General features: G+C 33.6%; 1 protein-coding gene across 4 annotated transcripts in view; it reads right to left on the bottom strand.

Moving 5' to 3' along the window:
• Positions 1-4,131: 4,131 nt before the first annotated feature.
• Positions 4,132-14,604, bottom strand: part of PYGO1 (pygopus family PHD finger 1) — a 31,897-nt gene continuing 21,424 nt past the window's right edge. For 3 of the 4 annotated variants that reach the window (XM_027067308.2, XM_027067309.2, XM_027067307.2), the window contains one exon: positions 13,178-13,264. Coding sequence is in view for 1 of the 4 variants with exons in the window: in XM_027067305.2 (XP_026923106.1) it covers positions 10,991-12,115; positions 13,179-13,264 (1,211 nt within the window). In the remaining 3 variants the exon portion in view is untranslated. Of the gene's footprint in view, positions 12,116-13,177; positions 13,265-14,604 lie in introns of those variants that run through there. The other variant, XM_027067305.2, reaches the window with a different exon arrangement.

Here is a 14,604-nt window from a genome sequence, read left to right as displayed (position 1 = left end):
TGGCTTCCTTTGATTAGCATTTTCCTGTTATACCTTTTGCTATCTGTTTACTCTTTTCTTTTTAAACTATGTTTTCTGATGACCAAAGGAATACATATTTATTGTTGACAATACTGAGGAGAAAAATCCAGGAAAAAAAAAATCCAGGATTATTCCATTTAATCCAGGAATAAACACAGTAACATTTTATAATATTCCAGACAATTATCTCCAGGTGGGTATACAGACATATAAAATGTTTATTTTAAAAACTAATTGTGATCATTTTGTATGTAACTTTTTAAACTTTTTTTTTTTACTTAACAATTGTCATCATTTCTTCCATTTTTTTAATACAACATGAAGTTTTTTAATTCTTCATAATTTTCATTATAGAGAAGGACTTAAAGTATACTTACTTTAAAGTATACAATTATTTAGAATTTGGCTTTTCTACTTCTTAATAAATATCACTGTACATAAACCATTCCTTTGCTTTTGAAATTTCTATGTGTATCTCTTGTAAAAGTCATTTGGACAAAAAAAATTCATTGGTCTTATCTGAGAGTGTCATATAGGTGAACTGAATCCATTTACATTTGGTTTTAGGTACATTTTTCTTACTGTTTCTTTTTAGCTGCTTTTCTATCTTCTATTGGCTTGATAAAATTTTCTGTATTCTGCTTTGCCCTCTGCTGGTTTAGAAGCTATATTGTACTTATATTCTTTTAATTGTGACTTTTAAATTTACTTAGAAGTTATGACTTTTTAAATACAGAATTCATGGGGTGCCTGGGTGTCTCAGTTGGTTGAGCCCAACTCAATTTCTGCTCAGGTCATGATCTCATGGTCGAGAAATTGAGCCCCTTTTAGGGCTCCACAGTGAGCATGAAGCCTGCTTAAGATCCTCTCCCTCCCTCTTTCTCTGCCTTTCCCGTTTGCTTGCATGCATGCATGCACGCTCCTAAACAAATACATAATCCACTATATTTTATTAAAAAATCTGAAATTATCCAGTATCTTTACATGTCTTGAATGAGATAAGGAACTAACATGCCTAACTACCACTTGAACATCCTCCTGTATGTGATAACTGGGCCACATTTGAAAATCATATTAAGTCTTATATGTCCTTACTGATTTTTTTGGCTCCTTTTCTTCCTGATGGACTTTTTTTTTTTTTTTTTTTTGAGAGAGAGAAATTGAGTCGGGGAGAGGAGCAGAGGTAGAGAGGGAGGTAGGGTGGCAGGGAGGGGGGAGAGAGAGAGAGAGAGAGAGAGAGAGAGAGAATCTTAAGCAGGCCTCACGCTCAGTGCAGCAGAGCCTGACAAGGGGCTAGATCCTGTGACTGTGAAATAATGACCTGAGCCGAAATCAGGGGTCAGACGCTTGACCACTGAGCCACCCAGATGCCCCTCCCCTCTGGACTATTTTTAAGTCAGGTGAAGAATCATAAGCATTTCAGTATTCATCTTTTTAAAAATAGGTGTTTTATTAAATAAACACAATGTCATTATTATAACAAAACTAAAATAATCACCAATGTCATATAATCCAATTTCATAGTCACTTTTCCCCAGCTGTTTTGTTTTTTTTTTTAATCAAGACCAAACAAGATCCACATTTTACTCCTTCCACTGCTATCTCTGTGGTTATAATCACATCATCTCTCACAGGAATTCATTATAATAGCTTCCTAACTAGTCTTCTTCCTTCAACTCCCTACCTTTTGAATCTATTTTTCAACACAGCACTCATAATGATCCTTCTCCCCTGAAAACTCTCCAATAAAAGCCAAAAGCTGTACAATGAACTACAAAGTTCCATATAATCTGGTTTTCTGTTAGTTTTTCAACCCCATCTCCTGTCACTTTTCCTCCTGTTCACTCCATTCCAGACACACTGGCCTCCTTGAAATATATGAAATGTGCCGAGCATGCTTTCCACAGGGTCATTGTACCTGCTGTTACCTGTGTCTGGAATTCTCTTCCCCAGTTATCTGTGTGCTGGTCTCCCTTACTTCTTCAGGTCATTACTTAAGTGTCTTTTAACTGAGCTATTAAAAATTAAGAACTTCCATCTCTTACCCTACCACCCTGAGCATTCCCTATCATTCTTTTTTATTTGTGCATAGCACTTGTTCTCTAACCTACTTTATAGCTTATTTTCTCGTTAGGATAACAACCTCCTAACAATGGTGATTTTTATGTTTCATGTACTGCTATATTTTTAGCATCTAGAACAGTGCCTGACATAAAAAACACTCAACAAATGTTGAGTAAATGAATGAATGTCTACTTACCATGTTTCATAACTTTAATTTTTATTCTTTAGTTTGCCTTTCAGGTTCCTGTAACATACTTATCTTAAAGTCCTTTTCAGGCTGTTCTAATATCTTCATCTTGAGTGGATTGAAATTTCAAAAAGTATTGGTTGGCTGTTTGTCTTATCATCCAGTTTCTTCATGCATTTTGAAACTTTGATTTACAGTGGGCATATTCTTTAATTTTTTCTTTCTTTCCTCTGGGTTCATCCTTTCTAGAAGTTTTAAGTTGCCTCCGAATTGTGTCCTAGAGACCTCAATTTAGCCAAGTGTTATATACTAATTCACTGTCTCAATTCTTTGATTTTCTATCACCAATTCTTTGGTGATAACTAGTGTCTTTGATGACACCAGTTACTAACTGAGCAAACCTTGGGCCCACATCTTCCTATGAGCTGGAGCCCCACGTATCACCTGGAGGTAGGTTTTGCTGTTTAGCCTCCTTTCACAAGTGGTGGCTGCAGCAATAGAGAGGAATACCAGCTTGGCCTTTACGTAGTGCTCTTTTTGTTCCCTTTTTCATTCTTGTTATTTTTGCCATCAAGAAAAAAAAAAGTTTCACCAGAGGATCATCAATTTTATTCAACTTTTTAAAACCTGCTTGTGGCTGTATTATTCCTTTCCTGTTTTTTGTTTTTTTGTTTTTTGTTTTTTTTTTTTACTATTTTCTTTCTTCTACTTTCCTTACATTTTTAATTTTCTTATCTTCTTGAGATCAACACTTAGTTCATTATATTTGGGGCTTAAAAATTATCTAAAGGTATACATTTCTTTTAAAAAGTACTGTTATTGCATCTTGCAAGCTTTGAAATGTAGTTGCACTTTTAGATCTCACTACCCTGTCAGATTAGAACTTCTGGCTGCAAATTTCTACTCTGGACCTAGAGTCAGACAGGCTGCTGCTTCAGCATGGTTCAAGGTTTCTTCCTATTATTTTTTGCCCTTGGATATGTTTTTTGGTTTTGAACCCAATTTTCTTTTTATATTTATCATACTATGCTTCAAACACAGGGGGTGCTTTAGAGCATCCACTCACGATGTTATTTTATAGGAAGTCTCTGTACATCTTTCTTCTACAGCACGTAAGATAAACACATTTTTGATTTTTTCCTTCCACTTATTTAAAACTTTTTTAAGTTCTTATTTACTTAAGTAATCTCTACACATAATGTGGGGCTTGAACTCACAACCCTAAGATCAAGAGCCCTACACTCTTCCAGCTGAGCTGGCCAGGTGCCCCATCATTCCATAAATTTAAATAGAACTTTCATGCATTCAAATCTTATCTTGATATAATTTTATCTTATTGTCATTCCTATTACCTCGAATATCAAGTTGCATCAACTGACAGATCCACTTGCATCTTTCCATGTAAGTCTAGACACGTAATGGATGTTTCCAGCAAACTTTGGAGGTCTTTGGTAAACTTAATCTTATATTCAGACAAGTTTCTTCTTAATACTGCTACAGGGGTGTTTCTGTTTCAGGGATTGTTAAACTGTGAGGTTGTAGAGCTCCTCTCCAATTAATTTTTTATTAACAGAACTTAAGTCCTAATTTGTTAAAATCAAAATAGAGATAGATTATGCTCAGACTTTCTAAGGAAACTAAGGGCTCAGTGTTATGTATCAACTTTACAGGGGAAAAATGCATGTAACAAGACCTATCCAAAAATATTGGTTTGGTCCTCAGTATAAAATTAAATTCCTGGTAAATTATAGGCTGTTGTCCTGGTAAGTGTTTCCTGGAACATTTCCTACCCAAAGCCAAGACTTTCATACCTATAACCTAAGATTGTCCTGTTGAAAGTCAAGCACTTAAAAAAACAGTTGTTTTTCTCTTTGAAAACTAGCTTTATTTAAAAGAATCTGAAGCATAACACTATAGGAACAAACTTACAATACATATTGTTCAAGAAAGCCTGCCATACATAATTTTTACCAATAGTAGGTCTAAATACTGATAAATAACATTCTTTATACAATGCACAAATGACATTTAGTATGAACCCTGAAAAGAATGGCCAACAATAACATGGACTGTTTTGAAAGTGGAACTTCTACTTGTCTTACTAATTATCTGCAGAATAAAAAAAACTAAAATGTGGAAGATAAACTCCTCTTAAATTCTAGCATGGTGCTTAAGGAAGAAATTAAAAGAATCAAAAGAAAAAGATAAATTGGCTTACCACTATTAATAGTAATTATTAAAAATAATTCAGAATTGAGAATTTTAGGTTTAATACTTGGAAGCCCTTAGACAAACTATCCATTATCTACTATATTCAATCAGTTACCAAGCCAATTTTGCTTCTCTGAAAACTGTAACCTGTACAAAACCATATAAAGAAAATAAACAATTTGGGGGTAACCTATTCATTTCATACTTGAAATTTTTCCACAAAGCAATTCCTGAATTAATTAATACTAATACTTCTTAAAACCTCTATGATTTAAATAGAAGTAGACCCATTTCTAAGAGATTGTATGTGAAGGTACCAGGAAAAAATAAATTTCTAACATGTAATTCTAAATTTTTAACCCTCAAAATAGACCCATGAAAACACTAGGGATTCAAATAAAATATAATGGAATTATGCCACAGTATGGTATATGGTATTTTTTAAAATATTAAGAACTGAATCAGATTTATTGCTATGTCAATCCTATCAATAATTGACAACCAAGTGTACAAAATACACCACACAACAACCAAGCCAAAAATGATGCTGTATAGAGATACCATTAACATAACACAGGTAAACATTTATCTTATAATATATATCACTAATACAGCAAAGCCTTACTCAGGATAGTTTGAATTGATAAAAGTCTAAAAATTTGAATATTTAAAAAGATATGCAGTTTAAGCACTCATGAGCATTCTTTTTTTTTTTTTTCTTTCAAGTATATAATTTCAAAAATACAAATTTGCACTGGCCAAGCATTATCAATTACAATTCTTCTGTGTACTTGTTTTAATGGCAAAAGAATGCTTTTGTATTCTCAAACAAATGCTTTATAAAGCTATGTAGTATTCTTAAATGCTTTATAAAGCTTCACATTTTTCTAAGATTAAACATTTTTCCTTAAAACCTTATGACTTTTATTAACAAATCTTTTCATTAGATAGTACAAAGTAAACACCATTCAAGTCTTTGTACCAATGGTTACAAATTCTAAGTAAATTAGAGGAGTTTTATGGTATTATAATAGTTTCTTAAAAAATGAAGATTAGCATTTCTACTTATTTTGATTATGAAGAAGTGAATGATATCTTTTGTTGGAAGATATCAGACTAGGTTCAAAGTCTAGAATGTAATTTTAATGATATGGGCTAAAAAAAAAAGTCCTAATATGTACCACCAATTAAGATAATAATTCCTTAATAAGTTATAACTGTAAGAGGAAAACCAAAATTTTCAGAAGTATTTATTGTATTATGAGTGTTATGAATTGCTAACACCAAATTTTACCGCTCTCTCCCATTTCAAAACATCAGGCCATCTACTAATCCACAAATATTGATGTTTCACATACTTCATAGAGTAGCTTAAACATACCAGCGTAAGAAATAATTAGTATTACATAGTAATTTCCTTTGCCATAGGAATAAATGTTGGACAAAGTCTGGAAACATTTTATTTTCCAATTTGAATTACAGTAATTTTGCCACAGACCACAGCACTAGTGCATGTGTTACTTTAGACATGCTCTAAGAACAAAACAAAAAATTACTGCAAAAATACATGTCACCAATGTGGAACACACTCAGATTTGTATAAAAGTACTGAACTAATATCCCAAAAAGAGGTATATGTAAACAGTACATAAGGAAGAAATAGTTTTAATATGAAACAGTCATTTAAGTCACATACATCATGATAAGAAGCAGGACTTTCTTTTATAAAAGATATTTTAACTAACAAGCAACATCATCTATATCATCTACAGAACAAGAAAAGTACAGGTATTTAGAATAAGTTTTAATATAATTGCAAGTAATGTATTTTGACAAACTGACAAAGATGAAGCTTATCTCGGGTTTTCATTAAAAATTTTCAATGAAATACAGGCAGCCTCTGACGTATTCATGTCTGGCTTATTGACAGCCATTTTTCATTTCCCCTAGACCATATGTCTTAGGAGATGTTAATGCCAGCCTTAGCCTCCTTACTCCAGGAGTACCTCTAGACTTCCACTACTGTACCAAAAGTTGGAAAAATGCAGATGTGACTTCTATACTGCTCTACTGGATAAAGAGAATACAGAAAAGGGGGAAGTTACTAAAATGTGGAAATGAGAAGAAACCTCTGAGTTCAAAAGTTGAGGAAACTATGAAAATATCCAAAAACCTAAAGGAAATTGGGAAGTACTCTCAAGACAGCATCCATCAATTTGATAAAAATACTGCTTCCTACAGTACTTGAAATGTGGTCATATTGTCTGAAATCTTAGCTATTAGATAAAACTTCATTCTGAATAAGCAGTCTTAAAAAAAATGTTTAATCCCACTTTCTTCACTATCTTCATTTGCATCTCGGTGGAAAACACTTTTTCCTTAAAATCTAGCCAGCCATAACCACAGAAAGAAATGGGAATTTTGATTGGAGGAAAAATATGGAATTTTGGAGCACAGGGCATCCAGTAAGGGAAGAGGCAAGCTGGCTTATATAGCATTCCACCGGAGGGTTTAGGATGTAAGAGGGCAACTAGGAAACACTAACACCAAGAAACTAAATTTACCTGAATCACATCAGGAAAAAGGAAGACCTCTGTTTCTTTCTACCTCCTACACTGATTGGTTCCCTAAAGAAAACTGAGTGTTCAGCATGATACTATCGCTTAACTACATTATGGTTTAAATAAGCCTTTATGAGCTTTCCTAACAATCTAATCATCTTATATAATGTTCCAAACCACTATTTACAAATGAACTTTGGGAGCCTGGATGCTCTTAACTGAACTTTTTAATTAAAAAAAATCTAAAATAGCACAAATGTTCATGCATATGAAACCTCTATACACTATAAAAAAGAAAGAAACTCAAAAATTCTTTAGAGCTCCCTTAGAAAAAACCATTACTTACATATTTTTTTTTTTACTATTAAATACAATTACTATAGTATGGACAATAAGTACTAGCACTCTTAATATGTTCAAGACAAACAAGTTTGAAAGAATACTAGATGAAGACTCCTAATACTTATTTGGATGATTAAAGTTAGCAGAATTCATGGTGACCCACACTATTGAGGTTTTTTCCCTACCAGCAGGCAGAGATGGGAGTCTAAAAAAAAAAAGATTGGATTTTTTTATATTGTTACTCTAAGAAGAATAAGCACTATTACAAGAAAATCTTGCTGTATGTACATAATCTAATTTGGATTAACAAGAATCATAATAGCAGTACTCTAAAAGTATTTCACACCAAAGGAAAAAAACACTGATCACAAATCTAATTCTAAGCACTCTATCTGAAGAATAAATTTTCTTTTACAAGCTAAGCCGTTTCAGCATTAGTGAGTCCAGTAGCATCTAGAAGCAGTGAAATGAATAAAAAGTGAGTTCTGAGAAAGGAACTGATGCATTAAAACTATCATGACTAGCTGTCGTGAGACAGCCTAGTTGCTGAGGGTCAGTCAGGTTAAACTAGACAAAACTTGAGAATGTAAGAGAAACTATGATTTCCTGTTCAATTGTGTGGGTGTGTAGGTGGGTGTGTATCTGTGTATATGTGTGCATGCAAGATGAGGCCTTTCAGTGAAAGAAAAGGATTACATAAAAAAATGTGCAATGCTACTGGAAGGCTATTCGACCTATGTACATTTCTTTCTATCAATGAATATTTAAAAATGTTTAGGGAAGCTCATCACTTGTCCTAACAAAGCCATAACAATTTGTTTAATAGCCTTATTTGGGTCAAATTGGACAAATTGGTACCTGGCCATTTTATAGTTCATCATTTTTCCTATCAAAAACTGTCTAGATAATTTTTGACTTAGTGTCATATGGAGACAAATGTGGAACTAGTAAAGAAAAGTACTTCAAAGACATGAAAACATTCATGAACTATGATTTTATAGTTTTTCAGTGACTCACTGTCAGTCAACCATGAGTTTTCTTTTGAATATTTACAGATTCTTATTTAAATAAGGTGCTCTGAAGACCTAAATACTTGAATAAAAATTCAACTGTAAGTTTTAAAAACAACTACTTGGAAATGGAAAAGAATCTCAATACGAATCAAGTATCTTTATACTAGCTTGGGAGAGGTTACTTCACTTTCACCCAACTACTGAAAGTGTAAGCAACAGATGGCTTAAGAAACCACAAAATCAATTTTAACAATAAGTACAACTCAAGTACTACCATGAAAAATGTTAACTCCCGAGGACACTGTAAGGTTCTACTCAATATCTAACTGTATTATCATAAAAAATCATGACCCGATGCTAGGAATAAACATTTAGCATGCAGTGCATCATTTCTTAAAAATCAGCACTTACTAGGATTTCAAGAACATGACTAGATCCTTAAATATTTAAAAAATTGTGTATCTCTAATAAAAACTATAATGTAAGCAAAATGGGATTTTCAAGTATGCTACTGAACACATCAAATGTCAGAGTCAGCCAAAAATACTGCATTTAACCTGCTTCAACTGGTAAAGATGTCACACAGAGGAGTACCTAATATTAGAATTTATATCATTTCATTTTCTAAAACTGTAAAGATATATATTTTACAACTATATTGAAAATATTTTGTACTCACCTCTAACTAGTCACAGGTAAATGGAGAAAACCTTCTACTACTTTGTACCATATGAAATTGCTGTTTTTGTAGGTGAAAATTAAAACACTGTATTTAAAAAAATAAGTTTTATTCAATCAAAATATGTATGAGACATTTCTAATAAGATATTAAATATTTCATTTTAAAAAAATTTGTCATTTTTTCAGATATATAAATTGTTCAGATCCTCCAATTACTACTTCTTAATTGGAGAACATGTTGTTTCTTAAAAAAAAAGCTTCAAATGATGAAAATGAAGGTAGTTCATTGGATAAAGGTCTGGTGACTACAATGAACATGACGACATTGAATATCCCAATTGAATTAACTTTGCTTTCGTGGCTTGTGACGTGTGAGGTCAAGTGCTGTCATGTAAAAGTGTGGGCTCATGTTTATTAACCAAAGGACCTTTCTTGATCAAAATTTTCATGCATAATTTTACTTCCTCAGCAATATGCTGCTGCTGTCGTTTCACCAGGGTTTAAGCAATAGTAATTATTCTTTTGCAGATCACCATATGGCCTTCAGAACATTTTTGGTCACAACGATGATGGTGCAAGTTTGGGAGCTTCAAAAATATCCAAATATTGTATAAATTGCTATCAATTGTCATATATAGTATCTTTTTTTTTTTTTTTGGTCACAGTTCATGATCCACTCTAAAAATATGTTTCTGCTTTTTTGAATCTTAATGAGCACACCTCCAACTGTCTTCATTCTTGATCATCTCCCAGGAGGATGTTCTTGGATTCATCTTTTCACCTTTCCCAGTCACAGCAGAAGCTCCTGTCTGCTTCAAGGCCTTGAATTGTTGTTTGTGAGTTAGCTCTCACCCTGGCTCTTAATTGGTCTTTAAGATGGATTCTGATCTCCCCTGAGGCTCATTTTTGAATCCAGATTCCCCAGAACAAGATTTTTCAAACCACCACTGAGTGGTGTTCTTTCCCCAGCGGAGCCTTGTAGGCCCAACTTGATATTTACACCTATCTCATTTGCAGTATTGTCCTGGCTTGAAATCATATTAAAAGAAGTATCCATAATTCTTCTGAGGATACTATATTATTTATTTCTCTGGAAAACAATAAGAAAAAACTCAATAATCAAAGGAAATTGAAGAGTGAAGGCCATAACACTGTTACAATTCTAAATAGCACAACTAGAAACATACTTCACTTCAATTCTACTAATTGCAGTCAATTTTCAACTGATCTAGTATTAGCAATTTCATGTGGTACAATCCACAAGTCAATCAACAAATACTTACTGAGCATCTACTATATGCTAACATCTGTCTCCTATCTGTACAAACAGATATCTTGGAAAGACTGACTTGAAAATAGGAAAGTCATTAATTTCAAGGACCCTAGTGGGGAGAAATCTGGTGTCATACTCTATTATTTTTTAAAACATCCATTAAAATGTATGCTTTCTTCCATGTTACAGCTACATATGCTTTTTTGAAAACATATGTCAAATAGATCCTTGAAAAATTTTTTGAACTGTTTAATGTAATATTGCCAAAGTTCAGCTCTGCAATGTACACTTTTCAATGATTCTAACTTTTAAAAGTCAAAACTTGCCTACATTTGCTATATATTATTTTGAAGCTTCAAGAGGCTTTTATGTTTATGATTAACAACAACAACGACAACTAACATTTATTTGTATAGTACTTTCTAAAGCACCCCCATATACATTATTCTCATTTAAGATAGCAAACAAAGACAATACAAAATTTGCACTGGTAATGAAGTAGAATATTAACAAAAACTGAAAGGTAAATAATCTTTTTGTATGTGCATTTAAAAAAATAATGTAAAACATTAAAATCCTGTGTCACTGAGCCTCTGAAATACACAGGAAAAAAAATCACTTTAACTAATGCCTGTGATTAAGCATCACTGCCCACTGCAGGCGGACCAAAAGTTTCTCGAGTACGCATTAACTGGACATCTTTGTCAGCCATACAGGTATCACAGCCCCATACTGCTGATGCTTCTGCAGTTAGGAGGCCATAAGCTGTTTCAGTCATTCCAGTGCAGATCCGATGAAACCATTTCTGACAAGAGGCTTCACATAAGATGGCATCCTGATCATCATTCACTTCATTTGTACAAATTCCACAAGGATACACTGGGTCAGAAGAAGAATGGCCATGACGGCTTGGGTGGAGAGAGGATTTATTGCTTTTTTCAGTGGTGCATGCATCTGGGGCACCTCTAGGTTGTCGCGGCTTATTCTGCGTCCCATTTGCATGGCTGTTATTTGTAGCTTCTGTGGTACTGGAACGGCTATTCTCTTGATTTACTGCACTGTTTCGATTAACATTTTTTAATTCAATATTACTCTGATTCACTGTGTCATCCATATTTAAGTGAGGTGGATGAGCAGAGGAATTTTGATTAGTGTTTTTGGTTGCTCCTTGACTAAAGTCTTGTTTTTGGGGTGGTGCTTTTGCTTGACCAAAAGTGTTTGGGGGAGGAATAAAAGAATGATTAGATTCTAATGGAGAAGTAAAATTTGAATTATTTCCAGGGACAAAGTTAGATGTCAAGTCAGGGTTAGATACTTGGTTAGTATTCTGTGGAGGAATCTGATTGAAGTTTTCAGCAGGATTTTGTCTAAAATGTTGATTAGGCATGTTAACATTCTGACTTAGTGCATTATTATAAGATGGATTTCCAAAGCTTGAATTATCATGTGGCCCAAAGTTAAAAGCATGAGGTCGATTAAAACCCATGCCCAAAGGATTCTGAGGAAATGGGTGTGGCTGATTCCTGAGTGAGTAAGGACCACAGTATGGGGAAGACATTCTTGGAGGAACGTGAGGTGGCATTCTGAATGTGCTATAGCCTCCAAAGCCAGGATAACCAGGGCCAAGATATGGATTTGATGAAGGTAGTGGTTTATAGGAAATAGTATTATAGTTGTCATCAAATGGATTAGCAGCCACTAGATGGTCAGAGTTTGGATTCGGTGGTGGAGCATACTCAGACAATGGAGGAAAAGAAGGCCCCTGAAATGAGAATGTAGAGTAAAATACATGTTTTGAGCAAAGAAGTCATTAAAATTGTTATCTTAACATGTAAGAACCTAGTTTTAATCAAAATTTTCTTGCTATGTCTTATGAAAATTTAATTCATCTGACTTTTCAATTCCAAATAAGTTTTATATTTAATTATATTTAATGATTAAAATGTATAGATTTCTTCCATTTAGGAAAGAAAATAAGGCATGCTTTTCTGAGCTCAAATTCATTGTTACTTCAAATTTCAAAGGTATTTATTAACCTTCAAAAGAAGCTTAATTACATAATTTGCATTTAATATGCTTAACTTTAGTTCTAGAATTTTTCACTTAAAATTCTAACTAAAAGTACCTGTTACACCCCCCAAAAAACCATAAAATTAAGTAACAATAAACAGGCTCTAAGTTATTTTACTGGCTTAACTTCAGGGAGTAGCTATTAAAGTATTCCCCAAGCACTATGCTCTCGGCCTCAGAATGGAAAAATAAACTTCCAATTTTAGTCACACTGTAATTTTAAGAGGTGGTGGCCAAAATGGAAAAAAATAATCCTTACACACAAAATACTTACTTGCAATCTTTAGAATAAAAAGAGTGCTTCAAATTTACAGAAGATAAAGCCACAAAAGCCTGTTTTGATAACTATTTATTCAACCACATGTTGTACACAAAAGATGCCTCCCCCATGACTGCTCAATGATACGTACATACTACTAAATTATTATAACAGCTAAATATTGCTTAATGCTAAACCTATGTTCATATATTTTAAATCTTTTACTAAAATTACAGGCATCTGTGCTGTTTAAGTTAGTTTTAAGAATAAACATTTTAATTTGTCTGCCTACACTTCCCTCTTGCAATATCCACTGTAGGCCTATAGGCCAACAATAGCCACTAGTTACAGAATTAAAAAAAAAAAATCACTGCAGAATTCACTATTAGGTTACAAATGAGGAGGGGAAAAAAATCCATGACCAAATTTAAATTTACCTCATTAGCCTGATCGTATCAGTGAACAAAAATGGTTATCAAAGAAAATGTCAATTTACCTGTGTATTTGTCTTGCGTTTTTTCTTATCTGGGCTTCCTAGTTGTACACCTGGTCCTCCTAACCCATCCAGTCCACTATCACCACCTAAAAGCAAATAAAATCCAGATAACATTTCCACTTGTAACTCAAATCATTTTATATCTCTCACAGCAATATCTATCATAATTGCCTGTTAATATGAGTTCTGTTTTTGTTAGATAAAAGCGATACTAAGTTTTTAAAAAATATCTTTGCTTTTCAAAAAGTCTTCCCCATAATTTCAGTCAGAAACAGTCATTCATCTCTACGCCCATGGTATTTTTTTACTACTCTTTCATTGAGAAAGAAAGTCTCCATGCCACCTTTGAATCTTTAGTCATCTGGTTTCCTATCCCTGAAAGCAGCCACTAGTTTCTGCTGTATCTTTCAAAAGACAATCTAGATAAAATTCCAATATAGAACCTTTTGTGGGGTGTACACACACGATGGCAGACGCTCTATACACAATGCCACTGTATATTTTCTTTCTACTTGGAAATCATTCCATATCATTACATACTGAACAGCTCCATCCCCTAATAACTCAGTAGTATTTCATAGTATGATTATAATCTAATTCATTGAACTACCCCCTCCCCATTGATGGATATTTAAGTTTCTCCAAACCTTTGCTGTCTGCAATGTATAAATGTCTTAAAATACATGTACAAATCATTCCTAGAACTGGAATTAAGGCATTAAAGGAATGTGGCCTTTTAATTCTTAAAGGTATTGCTGAAGTACAATGCACATGAGTATTATTTTCTCAACAGTGTATGATCAAGCAAAAGCAAAAGCTTGACTGAATTCAAGAAGTTCAAGTTTATCAACAGATTTTTTTTTCCATTAGAAAAACATTTTTTATTATGGAGGATTCTGGGTCATTTAAAAAGTAGACAGAAGAATAAAGTTATACATACATATATAGATACACATTTGTAATAGGTTAATAAATAAGTTCAGTGAGGTGACAGACAATTAGAGGAGACCTGCTCACATATGTGAATTCTGAGAAAGGGGTATTTAAACGGGGACCTAAAGGAGGAAAACAAATCTCTGAGTAAAGAGCCTAAGGAAGAGCCTCTAGGCAGAGAACAGCATGTGTCAAGATTCTTAAGTAGAAAGAAGCTTGATGTGTTTGGGAAATTTAAAAGAGGCCAGCATGTTAAGGGACTCTGGAGAGTGCCACTAGAAAAGGTTAGAGACAGGCAGGGTCCAGATCATTTTAGAGCAGAGTAGACTGTGTCCCACTAAAATTCTTATTTTGAAGCCCTAATGCACAATATGATGATGTTTAGACATAGGGCCGTTGGAAGGTAATGAAGGTTACATCCAGTCATGAGGATCAGGCCCTTATGATGGGATTACTGGCCTTAGGAGAAAGAAGAGTATGCTTGCAGACCCCC

Source organism: Acinonyx jubatus, chromosome B3, assembly GCF_027475565.1.
Source record: "Acinonyx jubatus isolate Ajub_Pintada_27869175 chromosome B3, VMU_Ajub_asm_v1.0, whole genome shotgun sequence".
In the NCBI taxonomy this organism is placed as follows: domain Eukaryota; kingdom Metazoa; phylum Chordata; class Mammalia; order Carnivora; family Felidae; genus Acinonyx; species Acinonyx jubatus.
This window is presented reverse-complemented; position numbering and strand designations above follow the sequence as displayed.